This window comes from Dama dama, chromosome 23 (genome assembly GCF_033118175.1).
Source record: "Dama dama isolate Ldn47 chromosome 23, ASM3311817v1, whole genome shotgun sequence".
Lineage (NCBI taxonomy): Eukaryota > Metazoa > Chordata > Mammalia > Artiodactyla > Cervidae > Dama > Dama dama.
This window is the reverse complement of record NC_083703.1, coordinates 12,724,503-12,745,889: the sequence shown is the minus strand read 5'-3', so window position 1 is coordinate 12,745,889 and position 21,387 is coordinate 12,724,503. Positions and strand designations below refer to the sequence as shown.

Here is a 21,387-nt window from a genome sequence, read left to right as displayed (position 1 = left end):
TTCCTGTCTCATGGCCCTCTGTGCTCCTTGGGTCCAGTGTGGTCCTAGACTTACCTATTTTCACATGGAAACAATTAGTCACACACAAGGCTATCATTTCTTATGTGAGTTTATGATGTTTTTGTTTAGTCGCTAAGTGGTGTTCAACCACTGCGACCTCATGGCCTGTAGCCCTCCAGGATCCTCTGTCCAAGAGATTTTCCAGGCAAGAGGCAAGAATACTGGAGTGGGTTGCCATTTCCTTCTCCAGGGTATAATGTTTCTCCAAGGCTTTAAAAATGAGTTCTGAAGATATATGTACATTGAGGAAAGACCATCTCGTTGAAATTAAAGTAGTTGTTGATGGTGGTGGTGTTCAGTCGCTAAGTCGTGCCTGATTCTTTGTGACCCCGTGGACTGCAGCCAGGCCTCTCTGTTCCTCACCATCTCCCAGAGCTCGCCCAAGTTCATGTCCATTGAATCAGCGATGCTGTCCAACCATCTCATCCTCTGCCGCCCCCTTCTCTTCTTGCCCTCCCCTTCTCATCCTGCCCTCAGTCTTTCCCAGCATCAGGTGCTGTTCCAGTGAGCCAGCTGTTCGCATCAGGTGCGCAAAGTATTGAAGCTTCAGCTTCAGCATCAGTCCTTCCAATGAATATTCAGGGTTGATCTCCCTTAGGATTGACTGGTTTGATCTCTTTGCTGTCCAGGGGACTCTCAAGAGTCTCTCCAGCACCACAATTTGAAAGCATCAATTCTTCGGCACTCAGTCTTCTTTATGGTCCAACTCTCACATGTGACTACTGAAAACAACAGACCTTTGACTGTATGGACCTTTGTCAGCAAAGTGATGTCTTTGCTTTATAATACGTTGTCTAGGCTTCTACCATTAATTAAAGTAGTACCATTCATTAAAAGTGTTTTTAAAACCATGGTCTCTAGAAGACACAAAATCATCATGCAAAATTAAACATAAAATAAATTAGAGATAAATTTTGTTAATAAAATATTTGTATGTTGAAGGAAAATAATAAAGTTATTATGAAATACAGAGTATGTAATAAAGATTGAGTGAATCAAAGTAATACTAGAAAAGTAAAAAGTAGAAGAAATGAGACACACTAGGTAACATCTCTTCATGAATGACAGTGACAGGTAAGAGAGAGTAACCTCTGAAGGAGTAGTGAGTTTCAGGGGAAGGAGGAAGTGGGATTGAGTCTCTGAAGAAAGACTTGGTACGAGGTAGTCAGAGTTGTTTCTTCCTCAGATCCTGATAAATGGAGACTTTGTTTTCACATTTTTCAGACTGGGATTCGACTAGTTTGAGCCTCAGTAGTGAGACTTGTCAAAGAGCCAGGCATTTGAAAGCTGATGATCGGCGTCCGTTGGTGTCCCAATCAGTGACCAGAAATCAGTCAGCACCCACAGAACTCGGACAGAAGACCGCAACAGATAAAGAAAAGATGAAAAACGCAGCGATGTTTCTGGTAGGGAATTCCATGCCCCATCACCCGGGCCAGTCTCCACTGCCAGAAAACAGAGAAAGCAAACAAGGTAATGCAGAAGCCCAGGGCACTCAGCCGTGCGCCACCTGGGCACGGCCTTACCATCATTCTGACGGATCCGGATTTGAGTTTGTGGCAAAACCTACCTTGTGCTGACTCCTTTTATGCAACCTACAGCCAAACACTACCTCTTAGCAAGGTGTCTGCGTTCTCCCTCTGACCATAGGAGTATAATAAATAACAAAGAGAGTTTGGAGGAAGCAAGTTTGTTTCAGCTAGTATTTAGCATACATCTGAGAGTGGATAGCAGGATTATACTTAGAACTCTGAGACTCTTTGTGAGATCTAGGTAGATACTTAATTATTGAGAAAAATAAAGACTATTTATACTAAGGTGATTTTTAACAGCTTGTCCTCTGCAGTCTAGAAGCCAAGAGAATAGACATGTCAAGAAATAATTTACAGTTTAGATGTATATCTATCACTAGAGAGGTCTATAAAGATACACCAGAAAAAGTACTAAGGTAGCTACAAGGAAAGAGATAGCTGTTTATCTGGGGAAAGATAGCTGTAATCAAGGGCAACTTCACAAAGCAGGTTGAGTCTGAAAAGATGAAAAGTAATTTGTCAGAAGAGCACAGGGAAGCATTTCAGATGAAGGAATTGATAAAAGCGTAAAAAGTAACAGGAATTTGTAAACTAAGAAGAATAATGCAGTTGAAGCTTGGCATGTTGTTAAAAGGTACTGTGATGAAGTAGAGAAGAGAATATACTGTGACTTTATATGTCTGTCCTGTATTTTGAAACCTTGTTTGGTTTCTGAGTGTTTTTTTCGCTGATGCTTGGATGAATTCATGAATGAAGCTTTGAGGTGTTTGTGTGCCTGTATCCTGGTGACATCTGGTGTTTCTCAGATGGTTTGTTGAAGTTTTTGTTCATTGGAAGTATTTCTTAAACAAGTAAATATTCATCTGAAGATAAATTTCGACTTAAGCTGTCATTTGGTACAATGTTTTAAATCTGTTTTAAATAAAGATTATGTCTTTTATCTAAATATTCTAAGTAATTTTAACTAAACATGCAGATTTGTCAGGAGAACTAGATGTGGAAGTGATGTTAGAGGAAGAACAAGGAAAACTTCATGGAAATGACAATAACGATTCACAGGCAAGTAAAACTATAAATTAAAATTTCTGGTTTAATTCCATTTTCTATGCTTTACCAATACAATACAGTGCATAACAGAGTCCATAACAAATAAAATTGCCTTTCAAAATTACCCTTTTAGAATTGATAGATAATAATTTAATAGGTTCTATAGCACTTTAATTATACAACTTAAAATACTGTTAGAATCTATTATAATTTATAGCTCGTCTTTGGAATTGAGGGAAAAAAATTTCCTGACTTGTTTACTTTTTCCATTTTTATAACTTGATTACATGATTAAGAAGGTGATATCAAAGACTGAATCGTAAGATTAAGCAGTTGAAATTCTGAACAGTATGATGGCCCCTGACCTAGATACATGTAAAGAGAAATCATTCCCAGTGGCTGAAGGTTTTCCATTGAAATCGCCAGTCACTGACGTCAAGATGAAAGATTCATTCTGCCTGTGATCTCGGCATAATCGACTTAGGGATGAACATTCAGGGAGAGATTGGGGTCATAGAATCAACCCAGTTGCCTATTAAGAGAATCGAACCTTCTAGATTGAACCTTTGTTTTTAGGGTACAAATAATAACGTTCGAATTTATTTCTTTTCAGGGTGGGAAATCAGTAGATAGTACAAAAAATGCTTTATCCACTTTCTTTGGTGGATATTAGAACATAATATAACTGAATGTTGGGGCTTCCTGGGTAGCTCATCTGGTAAAGAATCTGCCTGCAGTGCAGGAGACCCCGTTTCAATTCCTGGGTCGAGAAATTTCCCTGGAGAAGGGATAGGGTACCCACTCCAGTGTTGTCGGGCTTCCCTGGCGGCTCAGACAGAAAGAATCCGCCTGCAATGTGGGAGACCTGGATTCGACGCCTGGGTTGGGAAGGCATGGGTTGAGGAGGGTGTGGCAACCCACTGAAGTCTTCTTGCTTGGAGAATCCCCATGGCCAGAGGAGCCTGGTGGACTACAGTCCTTGGGGTCGCAGAGAGTAAGACACAACCTAGCACACACATAACTGAATGTAAGCAGGCAGTATGTATTGATGTATAGCACTATCATAATATATAATTTACATGAAAATTTAGGAATTGCTTCCTCTTTCTGATTAGTGTTAATTGAGTTTGGCTCCTGGTCATATAAAATTTGTCTGTTCTCCAGATATTAGTCCTTAAAAAAGAAAACCAAAAACCTTAACAGACATGCTGTGGGGACTCCCCATATACGGTATTGTGAGGTGAACTATTTTTAAGGGAAGAAGCATTTATAACATTAAAAATCATCTAATTCATTTTTGGTAGATTTAACATGTATGAATTGTTTAATTCAGTCAAGCAGTGACAAAATTAGGTTTGTAAGTTAATGTTTTTCTCCTATTTTCCGGTAAAGCAAGTTATTTTTCACTTCTTAGTTGTGATCTGGTGATTTGTGAGTGGTTACATATAAATTAAGACGTTTAACAGTGAAATTTTAATGATTTTCTGACTTTTATTTATCCATGCTGGATTAGTTAAGGATTACATTATTTTGCACACATGTACCCTGACAGAAAAGACACCTGAAAATCAAATCAACCCAATTAATCTTCCACTTTTGCAGCTGCAAAAATTGCCTCAAGAACCAGAAATAAATAAGGAATGTGGTAGACAGGACAGATCTGTATGTTCAAGGCCTCCTTGTGTGGAGAAGTATGAAAAAATGTGGATCAAACATGGCAAATTAGAATGGAAAGAGAAGTTAGAACCATCACAAATGACTTAAAGCAGAAGTTAGGTGAAATTTGTGAGAAATACAAAATTATCATCTGTCCTAAGGAGGAGCCACTATATGATCACCTTAAAGAAGGAGCAAACAGAAAGGAAATACCTCCTAACACAACAAATAATATAGCTGATTGCGGGGAGAAAGATGCATTTGGAGTATCTGTCTCTCTAGTATTCCAAGTATGTCCTGAACAAAAAGAACCCAGTCTTGAAAATGGTTTTTCGTCGCATGAACTATGGGTCCCCGGGATACACTTGTCAGTTATCTTCAAAGCTTTGTTTCAGTGAAAATAAAATAGACCTTGAAAGTGATAAACTAGATATTGAACATGTGTTTATCAAAAATGAGGATAGTTTTTATAATGATGCAGAAAATAAAAAAAGTAGGGGAGCAGGGAGTTACATTTGAAGTGAAAGAAGACCAAGAGTTTGATATGCAAATATCAGACAACATGAGGCAAAATCCCACAAATCGGAAATTAGACATTGGATAGACACGTCAGTCTAGTCTGTGGCTTGTCTGCTCCGGTAAGATGAAACACATAATTCAAATAAAAAGTCACGGTACTCCTGCTGTCATGAAAAATACTGATGAGAAAAGCAAACCAATACAGGACTGGTTCCAGAAGCTACTGCATGCAGGTAATTGCAGTGCTAGAGACGACAAAAGCGTGGAACCCGAATTTGAAAATGGGAATTCTCCTCCACCGAATAGTCACAGAGCATCCAAAGTGTATCTAAGTGAAGAATGGACAGAAGGATATGGAGAGGTTTAAGAATGAAGTAGACATGTTACAAGTAGTGTTGTTAGCTTTGGGAAAAGAGAAAATTCAGCTTCCAAAAGAGGTAGAGGTTCATTTGCTCTTGCTTTGGTTTTTCCCTTTCTGGATGATCTGGTCCATTTTGATTTTCTACTTATGAATAAAGTGGGGTCATCTAAATAGGTACTTGTGTAGAAATAGATTATTTCTGCCTTCCACATAATAGGAATTCAGGAAACTTTTCATAGCTTTTGTCCTTCAATCAAATTCTGTCTCTGTCAGTCTTGCATATGGACTGGGAAACTCATTTAGCTCCTTCCCATGTGACCTTCTGAGCCAGAATAAGCACCAAGGAAAGTGTTTGAGGAGTATGATCAACGAGGGTTTTGCAGTGTTGTTTTCTTTGACTCTGTTGGATTAAATAGAAGTTGTATTTCCACAGAATGGGAAGAAAGCAGAAACTGAGAGAAGGGACATGAACACGTGTTCCCTCTAATCTCTTCATTGTAGTTGAATCTGTGTGATCTTCTCTGCTTTCTGCAGTCCCTGGGCACTTAGATTTCCAACATGGCCACTTCAGGATGTTTTTAATAACAAATACATGCACTCCCACATATGCTTTAATCACCACTCGCAGATGTCTCTTTTGAGAGAGACCGCTTCACTCTGTTGTTTACTAAAATGTAGTAAGTTTTGACATGTGTGATTTTGTCACATAGGTAGTGTGTGTGTGTGTGAGAGTTGGTCAGTCGTGTCTGACTCTTTGTGACCCCATGGACTGTAGCTGGCCAGGCTGCCCTGTCCACGGATTTCTCCAGGCCGCAATATCATTGGAGTGGATAGCTGTTCCCTTCTCCACGGGATCTTCCCAACCCAGGGATCGAAGCCAGGTCTCCTGCGTTGAAAGCAGATTCTTTAACATCTGAGCCACCAGGGAAGCCCATAGATAGTATAAACTCTCAGCAAAAAAACAGAGAAAATAATGAAGTGTTTATCTCCAAAGGAAAAACTGAGGTTTGAGATGCTGTGAGATTTTTCTTTCTTCAGTAGTAGGTGTTTAAACGTGCTTGCTCTTCTGTGTAAGACAAAAAAAGAGGAAAATGTAGCCATTCTCCTGTAAAGAAAAAGGAGAATGAACCCTACCCCCAATTAACGAATTAAATTACTTTGCCAAAGTCACGCTTTTAACTTACCTGATTCATTTGAGGAATTCATTTGCTAATTTTATCAGATTCAAGATGACAGAATTGTATCATTTCTTTTGGTGCCATAAAATGTTAGGGAATGCCACTTTAGGGGCTTTGAACAACTCATTTAACCTTTTTTGATTTTAAAACTGCTACTGGTAAATAGTGGGGCAAAGATAGATAGTTATTTCTATACCCTCTAGCTATAAAATTGGATGGTTATTGAATGTGGGATTGGGAAGCATTCCTTATATTCCAGAATTCCACACTAACACCTCCTCAGTTTCATTCTGCTCCTTGTGTTTTGGTAAACTTTGGTTCACATATTTCAGTGAACACCATCAGGTTTTTGCTGTCTCCTGGATCCAAATGAAAAAAGAATTGGAAAAGGCAGTGGGGAAAGAATAGCTTTAGTGCAGAAAGAAGAAAGCTGCTTTTCTGTTTCTGAGGCACTAAGGTGTCGCATCCTCCACATCTGACTGTTCCCTGGAAAACCCAGGTGGTAAAGACTGAAGAGGACACATGTGGTGTGTTTCTGTTTCTCCATCTCTGCCAGTCAGATGGGGAAGACTGGATGGAATAATTGTATCTTAGTAAGAAAGCCTTTCTTGAAATTTTGGGAATTTTGTTTCTTTCCCTCAAAGAGAAAGAAGCACATTTTACAAAACTTTCAGTGACTTGTGATAAAATTAATGTAAGCACAAAAATATCTTTATCACTTAAAATCCAGGCAAATGCTGAGTCAAATAATAAATTGAAAACAAGGATCTTTATAATAAATACATAGCAATTATTCTTAGTGTCAAACTTTCATTAAAGGTTGAAGAAGAAAAGAAGCACAAAAGTAGTGAAGTGGAAGTATCAGACAATGTATGCGATGCTGCTGATGAGAGTCGATTGAGTCAGCAGAGAAAGAGTGGAGGAAATAACAAGCAGGAGTTTCCTGCTATGGAGAATAAAGGTTCTGATGGGTAAGCCTATATCAATATTTAACAGTAGGTCATTTGTTATTTTCCTGTAAAATGATTTCTAACTTGAGCTAATGTTTGTGATTTACGAATTTTATATTTTACTAGGGATACAGTTATTTTTGAATGCTCTTATCCTTTAGCCTTAATACTAGTTACTTTGTTAACATACCACCATGTTACATATTAGAGTATTGTGGATTTGACTGCATACTTGCCTTAACCAGTGTGTTGTATATTTAAATTTATTTTATGTCACTAATGAGCATCCTTTCATTTCAGTTTGAGGACTTCTTTCAGCATTTCTTATGAGGCGAGACTAGTGGTGATGAACTCCCTCAGGTTTGCTTTGTCTGGGAAAGTTTTTGTTTCTCCTTCATTTCTGAAAGACAACTTTTCTGGATCGAGTCCTCTTGGTTGGCAGTTTTCTCCTCCTAGCACTTTGAGTATGTCCATGGATGGAGGCCAAATTGCTGTTGGTGGCAGGAGAACTGATGAGGCACCTGCCTTTCATCCATGATGCTGACGTCACCCCATCATGTGGGTGGTTTACAAGTAAACTGCCCCCCCGCCCCACTAAATTTGATTTCTTCTTTCATGGTGGATGTGCCACATGTCATTTTAAAAACCATCTAAATTAAGTGTTACTTTTTTCCTTGAGGTTCTTTTTTTTTTTTTTCTGTAATTTATTTGGCTGCGCTGTTTCTTTGCAGCTGCAGTGCTTCGGCTTCTCATTGTGGTGGCTTCTCTTGATGCTGAGCGTGGGCTCTAGGGTGCTGGCTTCAGTGGTTGTGGAGGACAGGATTCATTGCTCTGCATGAGGCATGTGCTGTCTTCCCTGACCAGGGATCGAACCTGTGCCCCCTGCATGAGCAGGCAGATTCCTAAGCACTGGAGTACCAGGGAAATTCCTAGATTAAATATTACTGTTTTTAAAAGCAAAGAATTATATATACTGTAAATCTAATCATGACTCCCATGTCTAAGAATCACTGTGCTTAGCCAGTGGACTTGAGGTTTTCAGTGTATAGCCCTTGAGGTTCTTCCCAATGTCTTTCCAGATGCATCTCTCTACTTTCTTTCATGTGTTTTGTACTTTTCCTTCCAGGTTCCTAGGAAACAACCCAGATGCCGTGTGCCTGATCTGTGTACTCACATTCTAATCTCCCAGTAGAATGATTTCTCGGTTTTCTCTTCCTTTTGACCTCCTCTCTTCACTTCTTCCATAAAGCCTTCCTTATTTCACTTATCACTTTCATATGTCAACTCTTCCATATCATATTGTATCATAATTGTGTATCTGTGTTTGAAGGAAGAATTTGTTTTCTTGCATATGGTTGGTACTTCATAACTGTTTTGTGAATTAATCAATGACTTAAGATGGGTAAGAGTTGGAATTTTACAAAAATTTTTTGTTTATTCTTTATTAGTCGAATTATTTGAAAACATTGGCTTTTTTGTGGATTTTTTCAAGTAGTGAACCTGGCGTGCCCAGGAAGGAAATAGAGAAAAAGAACAATGACAAATGGACACCAGAAGAATGTGTGATTGCACCAGTATTTGAAAAGACCAATTCACTGACTGATGGTCTGCTGCACGTGAACGATGACAGCATTTTAAGGAAGGTGGATCAAGATGACAGCAGGTAACATGGACATATTCTTTATTTCTAGGGGAAGAAATATTAGCACTGAATACTTCTGGAAATAGAGCAGCATAATATAGCATACCGGCCAAGAGAAGAGAATCCTCAACTCTACTGGATGAACACGGCGGAAAGGTGAAGGAGAGGATCCGAGCTTTTGGCCGGAAGTTGTTTCAGTAAAGAGTCCACTTGGAAGCTGGACTGCAGTGAACACACGTAAACAGCTCCGTAGGGAGTATTTCCTGGGCCAGAAATGGAGACCTGGATGGTAACTGAGGAGGAATGTGGAGTTGAAAGGAGTTTCTTGTTTCATGTTGAGAGGGGAGCTTGTAGAGTGTGTATGCTTTTGGAAATGAGCCAGCGGAGGAAGTGTCTATTGAGTTTAATCTTATTTGCATTTCCAATATTTGAAAGCTTATTGATTGTATGACATAATCTTTAAACTATTACAATAAATTAATTGTACATTATTTTTATTGTACATGATTATTATGTACAAATGTACTCCTGTTCATATGTAGTTTTTGGTAAGGGCTCGTTCATTGGCTCTGAAGTGTAATATTCTTATGTAAACAAATATGTAGATGATTACTTAAGTTAATTCTATCATACATACATTTAAAAAAATTATATAATCATGAATTTACAAATGCTTAGGTTATACTGAATAGGATTTAATCATTCCTTGTTGATTCTAGTGGATAGTATCATCGTGGGTAGCTGTGATTCTGTAAGGTACTCTGAAACATCACATCATATTAACTTCATAGTTGTTTATAGCTTGCAGGGAAAAAGGGAGTTTTGTTTATTTTATTTATTTATTTTCAATAGAAACAATAGAAAATTTGTTTATTTTCAATAGAAACAATTCACAATCTTTTACAGTTTATTACTTTGGATGATAAAGATCTAAATGACAAAAACCATGCTTTCTGTACTAAAAGTGTCCTTAACACATATTATGTGCTCAGTAAGTGTATGTCAGATGCATAAGGAATCAGCAGAATGGTTGAATGAATGTGTATTGGTGAATTTCTTCACAAAAAACAAATCTTGATTGAAAGTAGATTTCCAATATTGCCTACATCTAGTCTTTTTGTTTGTTAGAAATATGTTTTTAAGATTCAGCATTATCATTTGTAGTTATAGCTAGACATGAAATAATAATATAGATTCATTTGGTATCATATTACTTAAAAAGACTTTTCAATATCACTTTCTCAGCATATTTTGGAACAGCAGCGTTCAGGCCAGATTCCCTGGGTTTGAATTCTGGGCTCTTGGTGAACTGCTCTGTGGTCCTGGGCACGTTCCTCAGCCTTTCTTTGCTCCATCTCTTCCTATCTAAAGGGTCTAATATATTACCTCTCTCCCAGAATGATCGTGAGGATTAAAGTGCATAATATGCATAGCCGTTGCATAATAAGCCCTCAAAAAGCTAATATAATGGTGATAAAAAATGGGTTTCTTTCTTATAAGGACTTAGGGAATACTTCCGAGATAGGTTTTATTGCCATAAAAGTTAGTTCTTATTAAAAATGACAACTGCAAAAAAACCCTGGTAAACTGCTTCTATCATATAATGCAAGTAATATTAGATTTTTTCTTTTCCTTTAATCTAAATTTAATGTTTTATTAATATTACAGATATATTTTCTTTGTCCTTTAATGCTACTTTTTTATTGTTTCATCCTTCTATAGAAATTACTTATGAATACAAATATGTTACATAAAAAAACATTTAGGTATTGTTTATATTTTTGAGTTATTAAATTTTAGCCTGAAAAGAATCATTTTTTTTTTTTTAGGCCTGCAAGGAAAACAGCATATGAAAAGAAGAAGGTAAAGTAAAAAAAAAAAAAACAAATTAACTTTAAAATATATTATCCTCTAAAAAATAGTTTGTAAAAGGAATAGTGGCAACATAGAAAATCTTCCTTTGTTGAAGAGACATTTACTTTCAAAACATAATTTAGAAACTCTGTTGATAAAGTTATCCTGTTGATAAAAACCTGTTCTTTTAAGAAGCCTCTGCTTTTGCTTTGATTAAGATATTTATCACCTTTGTACACTTGGTATATTTTATACATATTTTAAGGACATTGGGAAACAGTATTATTTATGTGTAGGTCAAAGACCAAATTAATTATGTGAATGACCTTGATGACTTAACTCAGTCATCTGAAAGTGCTTCCGAGGATGGCGACATGCTTTACTCTAAAAATTCCCCCTTGCCATCTGGCAGGTGGCTGAGGGTCGTGGACCCCCTCCCTCTGTGCCCGTCAGCCCTCCAGTCCACCTGCCCCATGAACAGCTCAGAGCTGGCTCCAGCTTTCCCAGCTGGGTTCTCCCTCACAGTAGAGTCCTCAAGGACACGTGTGTTTAACTGGCGTCCTTGCGAAGTGCACGAATGTCCCCCGTGGATTTTTCCAGCAGTTGGTAGAAACCAGACGCTCTTGAAGTTGATTGTCCTTCTTTCTGCAGAGCTCTCGAGTGGCATCTCAGAGCAGAGGAACTCACTCCCCCACCCAATGTCCCTCTCCAACACGGACGGGGTCTCATCCCTGAGGTCCTAGCAGCAGATCCCCCACAACGAAAAGCCCTCGGGAAGAGCTTGGGAAAGTGCTATTTGTAATTCAAATCCATTTGTCTACAGCAGTCAGGTAGGGACACACCTTGGCCTCATCCAAGGAGAGGCCTTTAATATTTTCCATAGGAATTAATCTCAAAAAAATCTCGAAGGAGCAGGCACCCTGACTGCGGTTTAGGCCAGGCCGACCGCGTGTGCCCCCCGTCGCCTGCGCTGCGCACATGTCGTCTGCGGGGAGCGTGTGCGTCCCTCCTCGGCCGCGTCACCTCCGGTGTCTCAGTCAGAGCCCGCCCCCGGCTCCACTCTCGTTTCTGTAACCAGTGCCCTGTCAACGGCCTTTTCACATCGTTTACAGTTTTTCAGTTTGTAAAAACTGCAACATCAGGGTCTGTGGGCAGCATGGCGGCGGCATCGAGCGGCGAGAAGGAGAAGGAGCGGCCGGGCGGCGGCTTAGGAGCTGCCGGCGGTAAGAGCACGCGAGAGCGGCTGCTGCAGCGCTGGAAGATCTGGAGGTCTTGTCGAGAGAACTTATAGAAATGCTGGCAATTTCGAGAAACCAAAAGTTGCTACAGTCTGGAGAGGAGAACCAGGTCCTGGAGTTGTTAATTCACAGAGATGGGGAATTTCAGGAGCTAATGAAATTGGCACTTAATCAGGGAAAAATCCATCATGAAATGCAAGTTTTAGAAAAAGAAGTAGAAAAGAGAGAGAGTGATATTCAGCAACTACAAAAACACCTAAAGGAAGCAGAACAGATACTGGCAACAGCTGTTAACCAAGCAAAAGAAAAACTCAAGTCAATAGAAAAAGCAAGAAAAGGTGCTATTTCCTCTGAAGAAATAATTAAGTATGCACATAGGATTAGTGCAAGTAATGCTGTGTGTGCCCCACTGACCTGGGTCCCAGGGGACCCACGGAGACCATACCCAACTGATTTGGAGATGAGAACAATCTGGGTCAGATGAACAATCCTTCCACTAATGGAGTAAATGGTCATCTCCCAGGGGACGCACTTGCAGCGGGCAGAGTGCCAGATGTCCTTGCTCCACAGTATCCCTGGCAGTCAAATGACATGGCGATGAACATGTTGCCACCAAACCACAGTCATGACTTTCTGTTGGAACCTCCAGGGCACAACAAAGAAAACGAGGATGATGTAGAGGTTATGTCAACGGACTCCTCAAGCAGCAGCAGTGACTCTGATTAGAAACCGTAAGATGAAAAGCACACAGAATTGAATACTATAGAAATCTGTTTCTTAAATGGCAATGTGGAAAGCTAGCCAGGTGATGTTGGCTGTAGAATTGTTCTGCCCATTAAAAATCATAATGGACTTTTTTTTTTTAAAGCCAAAAATTAGGTTTCAGTTCTAAACCACTAGGTTAATACTTAAAGAAAAATCACACTTTACTGTTGGGGTAAAGCTTTTTCAGTTCAATGCTGTCTTACCTTGTTCTGTTCCAATTGTGTTGGACTTGTGCATAGTACTGGAAATAAGATTTGAGGGAAATGACCTACGTACCTATCATTAGTAGACCTCCTGCTGTTATTTAGAAAAGCATAAACAAGAGCAGCTGACCACTCAGTGTGCATTATATAACAGAAACCCTCATCTGAAAGTAAAGGCTATTACTTTTTGTCAGAGGAAGAGGAGACATCATCTCAATTTATACTCTTTGTAATTATTGTATTTTTTGTAAATAAACTAATTTTTGTTTGTAAAAAAAACCCTGCAACATCAGTTGTAAAAATACTTTTGTACACTTTAAAAAATTGTTTCTTTGGAATAAACTTACAAAAGTCCCCTCCCACCAAGGAAAAAAAAGTAAAAAAAAAACTTGCTACTAACAGTAGCTGTGCTGGCATTTAGTAGTGATTTCCCTTCCTTGATCATTAGGTTAATTTACCACTTCCACTGAAGGTAAGGAGGAAAAGTACAGGCAGTTCAGAGACCATACTTTGGAAGTCATTCTTGCACATCTGAGAAAATGAACCCTCTGCTCTGTGTAGTGTCCTCCTTCAGTACAAGGGACTTTTGAAAACAGTGATAGATATGCCATAGTATACATTTAGTGATAATTATGTTTCTCATTGTATTCCCCCATCTTACTATTTTAAACAATATGAAGAGATAATGAAAGTTACTGCAGCAGAAAACCATCTCATGATTTTCTAAGAGCTCTCTAAATTTTACCTTTTTTACCATTAGTGTATGTACCATGAATGAAATAGGAGGATTATTTTGTATTGATATGTTTGTACTAGAGAAGTGACTGTGGTTTGATATAAGAGGACTAGTAGAGTCAGAAGACCTGGTGAAAAGCCTGAAGCTTACTTACATAGTTTTAACTTCTTCCTTTCCAGAATCATTATCGCTAATGAGTTAATTGATGTTTGTAGAAGTGCTTAAACAGTTGTCAATAGATATGTCTGTAATTGCCTACTAAAATGTTAGAGAGGTAGCATTTTCTCAAGAAAACAATTTCTTTACAAAATATAATCTATTTAAATATATACAGAGCTAAAGCTCTTGCTGTGAAGTAGCTGTGTAGGAGCTATCAGATGCAGTGTTTTTAAAGGCAGCGAGTGGTGGTGGTTATTGAATCACAGTTGATTTACAATATTGCGTCAGTTTCAGGTATACAGCACAGTGATTCAGACATATATATATGTGCGTGTGTATATTATGTACATGGGGCTTCCCTGCTGGCTCAGACTGTAAAGAATCCACGCGCAAAGCAGGAGACCTGGGTTCGATCCTTGGGTTGGGAAGATCCCCTGGAGAAGAAACTGGCGCCCTCTCCAGTATTCTTGCTTGGGGAATTCCATGGACAGAGGCGCCTGGCGGGCTACAGTCTGTGGCGTTGCAAAGAGTTGGATATGACTGAGTGAATATCACACACACACACACACACACACACACACACACACACACAAACACATACACATATTCCTTTTCAGATTCTTCTTGTAGAATGTTAAGTGTAGTTTCTAATGTTGTGCTGCTACTGCTAAGTCACTTTAGTCGTGTCCAACTCTGTGCGACCCCATCCCTGGGATTCTCCAGGCAAGAACCCTGGAGTGGGTCGCCATTTCCTTCTCCAGTGCATAAAAGTGAAAAGTGAAAGTAAAGTCTCTCAGTCATGTCCGACTCTTCGCGACCCCATGGGCTGCAGCCCACCAGGCTCCTCCGTCCATGGGATTTTCTAGGCAAGAGTACTGGAGTGGGGTGCCATTGCCTTCTCCGTAATGTTGTACAGTAGATCCTATTGGTTATTTTATATACACGTGTCTGTATATAATGGTGTATGTTAAACCCAACCTCCTTATTTATCCCTTCCCCTACCCTCCTTTCCCCCATGGTGACCATAAGTTTGTTTTCTATGTTTGTGAGTCTCTTTCTGTTTGGTAAATAAATTCAGTTTAGATTCCACACATATTAGCAGTATGGTATACTATTTGTCTTTGTCTGACTTACCTCACATAGTGTGATAATGTCTAGGTCCACCTCTGTTGATGCATATTGCATTATTTCATTCTTTTTCATGGCTATGTAGTTTTCCATTGTATAAATATTCCACATCAGGTGCAAGTTTTAAGTGTACTCAAATCTATAAATCTTTTATTTTATGCCTTCTGGCTTCGCTGTGGTTCAGAAAAAGCCTTTTCAGTTCTGAGCTTCTTGAAAAGTCGCTTGGAATGTCTTTCTCCTTTCATGGATTCATTGTCTTCAATTAAGTTTTTGAACCTTTGGAAGTTTCTGCTTGTATGAAGTTTGAGGTTTGTATCAAACCTTTATTTTTCTGTTTGGAGAGCCACTTGTTGTGGTCTTTTCATTGTATAAACATACAGGTTAGTGTTTCATTTCGGAGGAAATAATGAAATGTCATTTTACTGAGTACTAACTACAAGTTTCCTTTGTTTCACTTAGGTTTCTGATAGTGGTAGAAAAGCCAAAGGTCTGTTACGCAAATACCACATGCTGCAAGATGAAATAGCCAGCCTAAGACTGGAAATAGATGCAGTAAAAAATCAGAATTGGGAAAATGAGAAGAAATATTCTGAGGATATTGAAAATCTTCAACAGGCAATGAAATCGATAGAGGAAATATTCACACAGACTATATTCCAGTATACTGGTCAGCTTACTGTTCTGGGAGCTGAGAATACAATGCTCAACTCTGAGCTGGAGAACAATAGACAAAGCAGACCCAGACGGGAGACAAAAGTGGAATCCTACCGTTCTAGACTGGCTGCTGCCATTCACGATCATGAGCAAGGTCAGACATCACAGAGAGACCTGGAACTTGCCTTCCAGAAAGCACACGATGAGAGGTTATGCTTGCAGGACCCAATGAAGTGCCGTGTGACTAAGCTGAAAAGTAACAGGGAGACGGCTTCCCAGCAACTTCCTAAAGTGGAAAGTAAATTCAATAAGCTAAAAATGAAGCCGCATCAGACGAGAGATGATCTCAGAGGAAAGACTTTGAAGTTAGAATGTGTCCAGAGAGACCTACGCCAAGCAGAGTGTCAAAAGCAGGAAATTGAACACATGGACCAGAATGAACAAGGCAAAGTGAATGAAAACCTTGGAAAGCAGGAATCCTTAGAGGAGAGATTATCTCAACTCCAGAGTGAAAATATGTTGCTCCGACAGCACTTGGATGATGCACAAAAAAAAGCTGACAGTAAAGAGAAGACAGTCATTAGCATCCAAGACCATTTTCAGCAGATGGTGAGAAAACTTCATGCTGAAAGTGGGAAACAACGTCTGATGCTGGAGGAAAGAAACAAGGAGTTAATCAACAAATGCAATCATTTAGAAGAGAGAATGTGTCAGTATGAAAATGAGGAAGCAGAAGGAAAAGTAAGTATCCAGATGGAGAAATAATTCTCAGACTTTCTGAAAGAAAATTCAAAATGATTCTTGATTCTGGCTAAATGGTGAATCTAATTGAGTGAAAAAATACACAGGCTGTGAATATATGATCTCTAAACAAGCCTAAAAGTACATCTTGTATCCAGCAAATAAAAATTAGACCCGGGAGATGCTTCACTTTGAGTGGAGACATCATGTCACTTGTGAAATGTTAAGAGCTTAAGTTCTAAATTTTTAATATAGACAGGTTTTAGTAATTTAATCTTTTACTATTAAGATAATAATTTTAATCTTTATGTTACCACATGTCGGTATAATGATGAAGCAGATAAAAGAAACGCTCATACCTAAAATGAATATTCTGAAATTAAGCTTCGGTTACATGGATTACCTTGACAGTCAATTCCATGTTTCCCAGATGCTATCACTTATATATAGTAGCTTGGTTTCAGTAGCTTGTCATACCTTTTTGTCATACTTGTTGGTATAATTTTAATTTTATTCATGTAAATTTGAATTAACTTGGAAAACATTTCAGTCTTGAATCATTTAGTCTTATGGCCCCTCAACTCTTTAAAGAGTTGTCATTAAATTGAGAATTCATTGACAAGTCATTTAAATATATTTGTCATTAAATCATAATTTGGGACTCAAGTGGTGAGCTTTAACCAAGCTCTTCTTGTTTTAATCTTCCCACTGCTATTTATGCTATTAACTTAGAATATGTTTACAAACCATTTACTCATAATTCTCATTTTCTGTATCAGTTACTACCATTTAGATACAAGCGTGTCCACTGGAAATGAAGCGTGGCAGGACTTGAGAGCAGCAGGAATGGAGGGAGTCAGGGAGCGGGCTGTAGGGGCCGCGGCCCAGAGGCAGGTGGAGGCCAGGCTGCCGAGGCTCCCTGAGGGCCTTGGGAGCAACCTCATATGCAGATTGTATTTTTCTTCTGTGTTGGAGTGTAGTTGGTTTATACTTCTGCGTTGGTGCAGTTACACACGTATCCGTTCTCTCCCAGGTCCTCTCCCAGGCAGGTGACTGCAGGGCACTGAGCAGAGGCCCCTGTGCTCCGCAGGGGCGCCTGGTGGTCAGCCAAGGGCAGAGGCGGGGGGCAGGGGGAGATTAACATAGTCTGGGATTAACATAGACACACCACCAGATATCAGATAGATAAGCCCCAAGGGAATGGCCTCATTTTTCTGCTGGGATAGGAATCTGTTGGCAAGATCTGAGCGCTGGTTGCAATATGTGAAGATGTCTGAAGTTAACCAAAGCCTCTAATAAAGAAAGAGGGAAAATGTTCCACAGGGTGGAATTTTTCACCACTTCTTGCACATTCACACCCATTTCTTTCTGGTTGTGAGGTGGTGAAGCTCTGCAGATTTATTGGGAGGGGTAGGGCATGGACAGTGGGTCTGCATCTTCTGTCTGAGTAACTTAATATCAGGAAGGCAGAGGGTGGCCCCTTCTGTGTCTAACCAGATTCAGTGAGGAGGCAAAAGAAGGTGAGTTGCTGTGTATGGTCGTGGTTTTCTTTTCTTTTCTTTTCTTTTTTTTTTTTGCGAGTTAAGTTTTATTTGGGGCAAAATGAGAACTGCAGCCCTGGAGGCAGCATCTCAGATAGCCCTGAGAGACTGTTCCAAAGCGGCAGTGGGGGAAGGTCAATATATGAGGTTTTGGTGAAGGGGGAGTTCAATACCATGAAGCACTCACTTTACAAGAGGTTTTTTGCTAGTCATGAGGATCTGATGTCACCATGAAGGCATTTAGTGCTTCTCTAGACATGAGGAGAGATGCAAGGATTGAGACCATAAAATCTGTTCCTAATAACATCCAACTATCTAAAGACCTGCCCCATCAGATTCCCTGGAGCACAGAGTGCCTCACTCCACCCTGAACTCCCTCAGGGACTGTTGAAGGTCAACAGCTATAACAGCATGGGGTTCAATCTCCATAAAGGCAGATGGCAAATGCCTTTGTTGTCCAGTCTTTGGCAATGCTCTCGGTCAGGCCAATTTGACCTGGCCTCCTTGTGGTCATAAATCCGACCATACTTTGGGGGGCATTTCATGACCATTTTGTCCCGCGTTGTTGGGCAGGCTCATTCCCAGTTCTGAAGAAAGTTTTTGTTGATAGGCCACTCGGTGTGCTATTACTGGACTAGGTTTTAATAGTCAAAGATCTCTGGTCATGGTTTTCAAAGTCCGTATGTTGGAGTTATCTATTATTAACACAACGTCATAGTAAAGTGATTTGATAAACTCAGTGACAGAGAATCTTATTAGGCAGATATGAGACAACTTCGGCAAGAACTGGCTGATGGCCTCAAAAAGTGGTCTATGTCGGAGGCTGCACGGGAAGGCATGGCACGTAGCTGTGCCAACTTAGAAGATGAGATACAGGATTTAAAGAGCAAGTTCCGTCAACTCCCAAGTCAGGTACGTGTGAAAGTAAATGTGTCGACAGTTAATGTATAGGATAAAGTGTTTTAGGACACTCATTTTCATAGCTTTCTTTTGTATTCTCATTACAAGTAATTTACTACAGTTTTATTATCTTTAGAATGCACTCATTTCTTAGACTCTGACTTTCATTCTGCCATTTGCATGATATATTATTTACTTATGTTATTTACTCTTAGGAAAGTGGAGAAATGTGCATCATTGTTCACACAAGTTGAGAGACTTTTTTTTCTATTGAACAATATTTTTTTTTAGTGATAGCTGTATTACCGTGATGAAGCAAGCCAGATAAAATCAGAGGATAATGTTTAATGGAAGTTTCCGGAAAATTATCATTTCCCATCTTCCCTTTGGTGAATGGCTGTAGAGTTCTGTATATATTTATTTCGTGAATTTCAGAATAACTTGTGCAGAAAGGGTATTATACAAACCAGTTGAATATAGGCATTGCCTTCTTTTCTATTTATTTTAGATATATTGTAAAAGCAAGGAGGTACTCAGATGGAGTATAGTATGTACATGCAAAATAATTAAGAACATTATCTAGATCGTGCCTTTGGATTTTTTAAAAAGCTATTGAGATATAATTGACATATCATATAATTCACCCATTCCAAGTGTGTAGTTCAGTATCTCTCAGTCTAGAGAGGTGTCACCTGTGAGCACAGTCAATTTGAGAGCATTTCCATCACCCCCCAAAAGAAACCCTGCATCCCTTAGCCACCACCTATGGCCCCCTCCTCTCCCTCAGCCCCAGGCAGCCCCCAGTATAATATCCGTCTGTGTGGACGTGCCTGTTCTGGGTAGTTCACATAAATGGAATCACACAGTGTGTGATCCTTTGTGGTTAACTTTTCCCATTTGATGTCATGTTTTCGCTCTTCATCCATGTTATAACACGTTATCAGTTCTTCCATTTCTGTGGATTGTCAAACAAGAAACAGTATGTGGCTAAGCCATTTATCCATTCATAAGTTGATGGAGATTTGGGTTGTTTCCACTTTGCGGCTACAGATAATCCTGCTGTGAGCACTGACTTACACATTTCTGGATGGACATGTTTTTATTTCCCTGTGGTTGGATTTTATCCTCAGAGTTCACTGGCTGATTTCTCCTTTTCTTGCCTTTGCTCAGACTGTCCTTTCTGTCTTGACAGTTTCTATTCCTCTTGGGTAGTCCTCCATTTATTCAGACCTGGTGCCCAGTCTCTCCCCCTCCAGAGCTTTCCTGACTGTCCAGTTCTCACTGAGCCTTTTCTCTTCAGCCCTGTCATCTAGTCTGTGAAGTACAGTATAGCCCTTCATTTTGCATTGCCATTTTTTTCATGAGGGGGAATCTTGTCTAAGTATACATTAGTCTAACAGGGAGTATTTCTTAATATGCAGAGCACTTGTCTTGCATAAATGGAAAATAGTTTAGCTTAACAATTGTTAAGATACAACTAGGAACTTCATCCATACCAATAATTTCTTCTTGGAGATGCTGGTATAGTAAAACTTTTATTAAAATGTATTTAAAGTAATTGTAAAATTGGAAGTGCTTAGTCTAATAGAGAATTGTTCAATTAAATGCTCATTTTCCCCCCCTGACTCAGGTAGTAAAATGTAAATTTGGGCTCCTTCATTATGCAGCCAGAAGTGGGATTTATGGATGTCTAGGCTTTCAGGCCTCTGTGGATTTCTAACCTTCCTAGCCTCAGTTTCTGGGGATGGCTTCTCTGATATCCATGCCTGGTAACCTTAATTTTCTCACCCGAGTACTTGCTAGACATTAACAGTCGCTGGGAATGAATTGATTCAGAACTTTGATTTAGCAGTCGGGTAATGTTTCCATGGCAGCGACTTCACCCTTGCTCTGACGGTCATGTAAGTTCTGCAGCACTCTGTTCGGGAGGTGCTATGTGCGTATTAAGTGGTGGTCATTGTCCACTGAGTACGACAGAGAGGAAGTAAGTTACAAATTACTGTAAGTGGAGAAAAGTACTGAAGTCCTAGTTGGTTAGTGGAGTCAGTGAACGTTTTTCAAGTATTGGACACGTGTTCTGGGCCTCGTGCTCCCCCTTACTGCCCCTTGCAACGGTATGGAGAGGGATTTCAGGGTGACTTGTGTAGAAGACCACTTCCGTTGGCATGCCGTCTGCCTGAAGTATCAAATTGTTTTGCAGGTAAAATACAGCGACCGTAATAACGCCAATTACAAACAGCTCTTACTGTGTGCCACGTCCTCTTCTCAATACATTATGTATAGTCCCCAATCTAATTTCCCGGCATCCCACTGAGGTTGATGCTACCACTATCTCCATGTTATGGATGGAGAAACCGAGATACAGAAGGGTTAAGTAGCTTGCCCCAGGACTCACAGCCCAGAGCTGAGGGAATTGGAGCACAGCCCGTGGGTTCTGGCTCGCATGTAGTTCCTGCCTCTGACACTAGTCCCCGAAGCCTCTGGTTGTCACCAAGAGCAGTGCTAGCTTTTATAATCACTGGA

General features: G+C 39.7%; 1 protein-coding gene and 1 pseudogene across 1 annotated transcript in view; both read left to right on the top strand.

Moving 5' to 3' along the window:
• The window catches only part of LOC133045275 (putative ankyrin repeat domain-containing protein 19), a 49,523-nt gene extending 33,841 nt beyond the window's left edge, over window positions 1-15,682 (top strand). Inside the window, 2 exon segments of the mRNA XM_061127561.1 lie at window positions 7,173-7,324; window positions 15,488-15,682. Of these exon segments, the coding sequence (XP_060983544.1) occupies window positions 7,173-7,324; window positions 15,488-15,554 (219 nt within the window). The 3' untranslated portion in view covers window positions 15,555-15,682.
• On the top strand, window positions 11,954-13,065 carry LOC133044582 (mediator of RNA polymerase II transcription subunit 4-like; annotated as a pseudogene).
• Window positions 15,683-21,387: the final 5,705 nt, after the last annotated feature.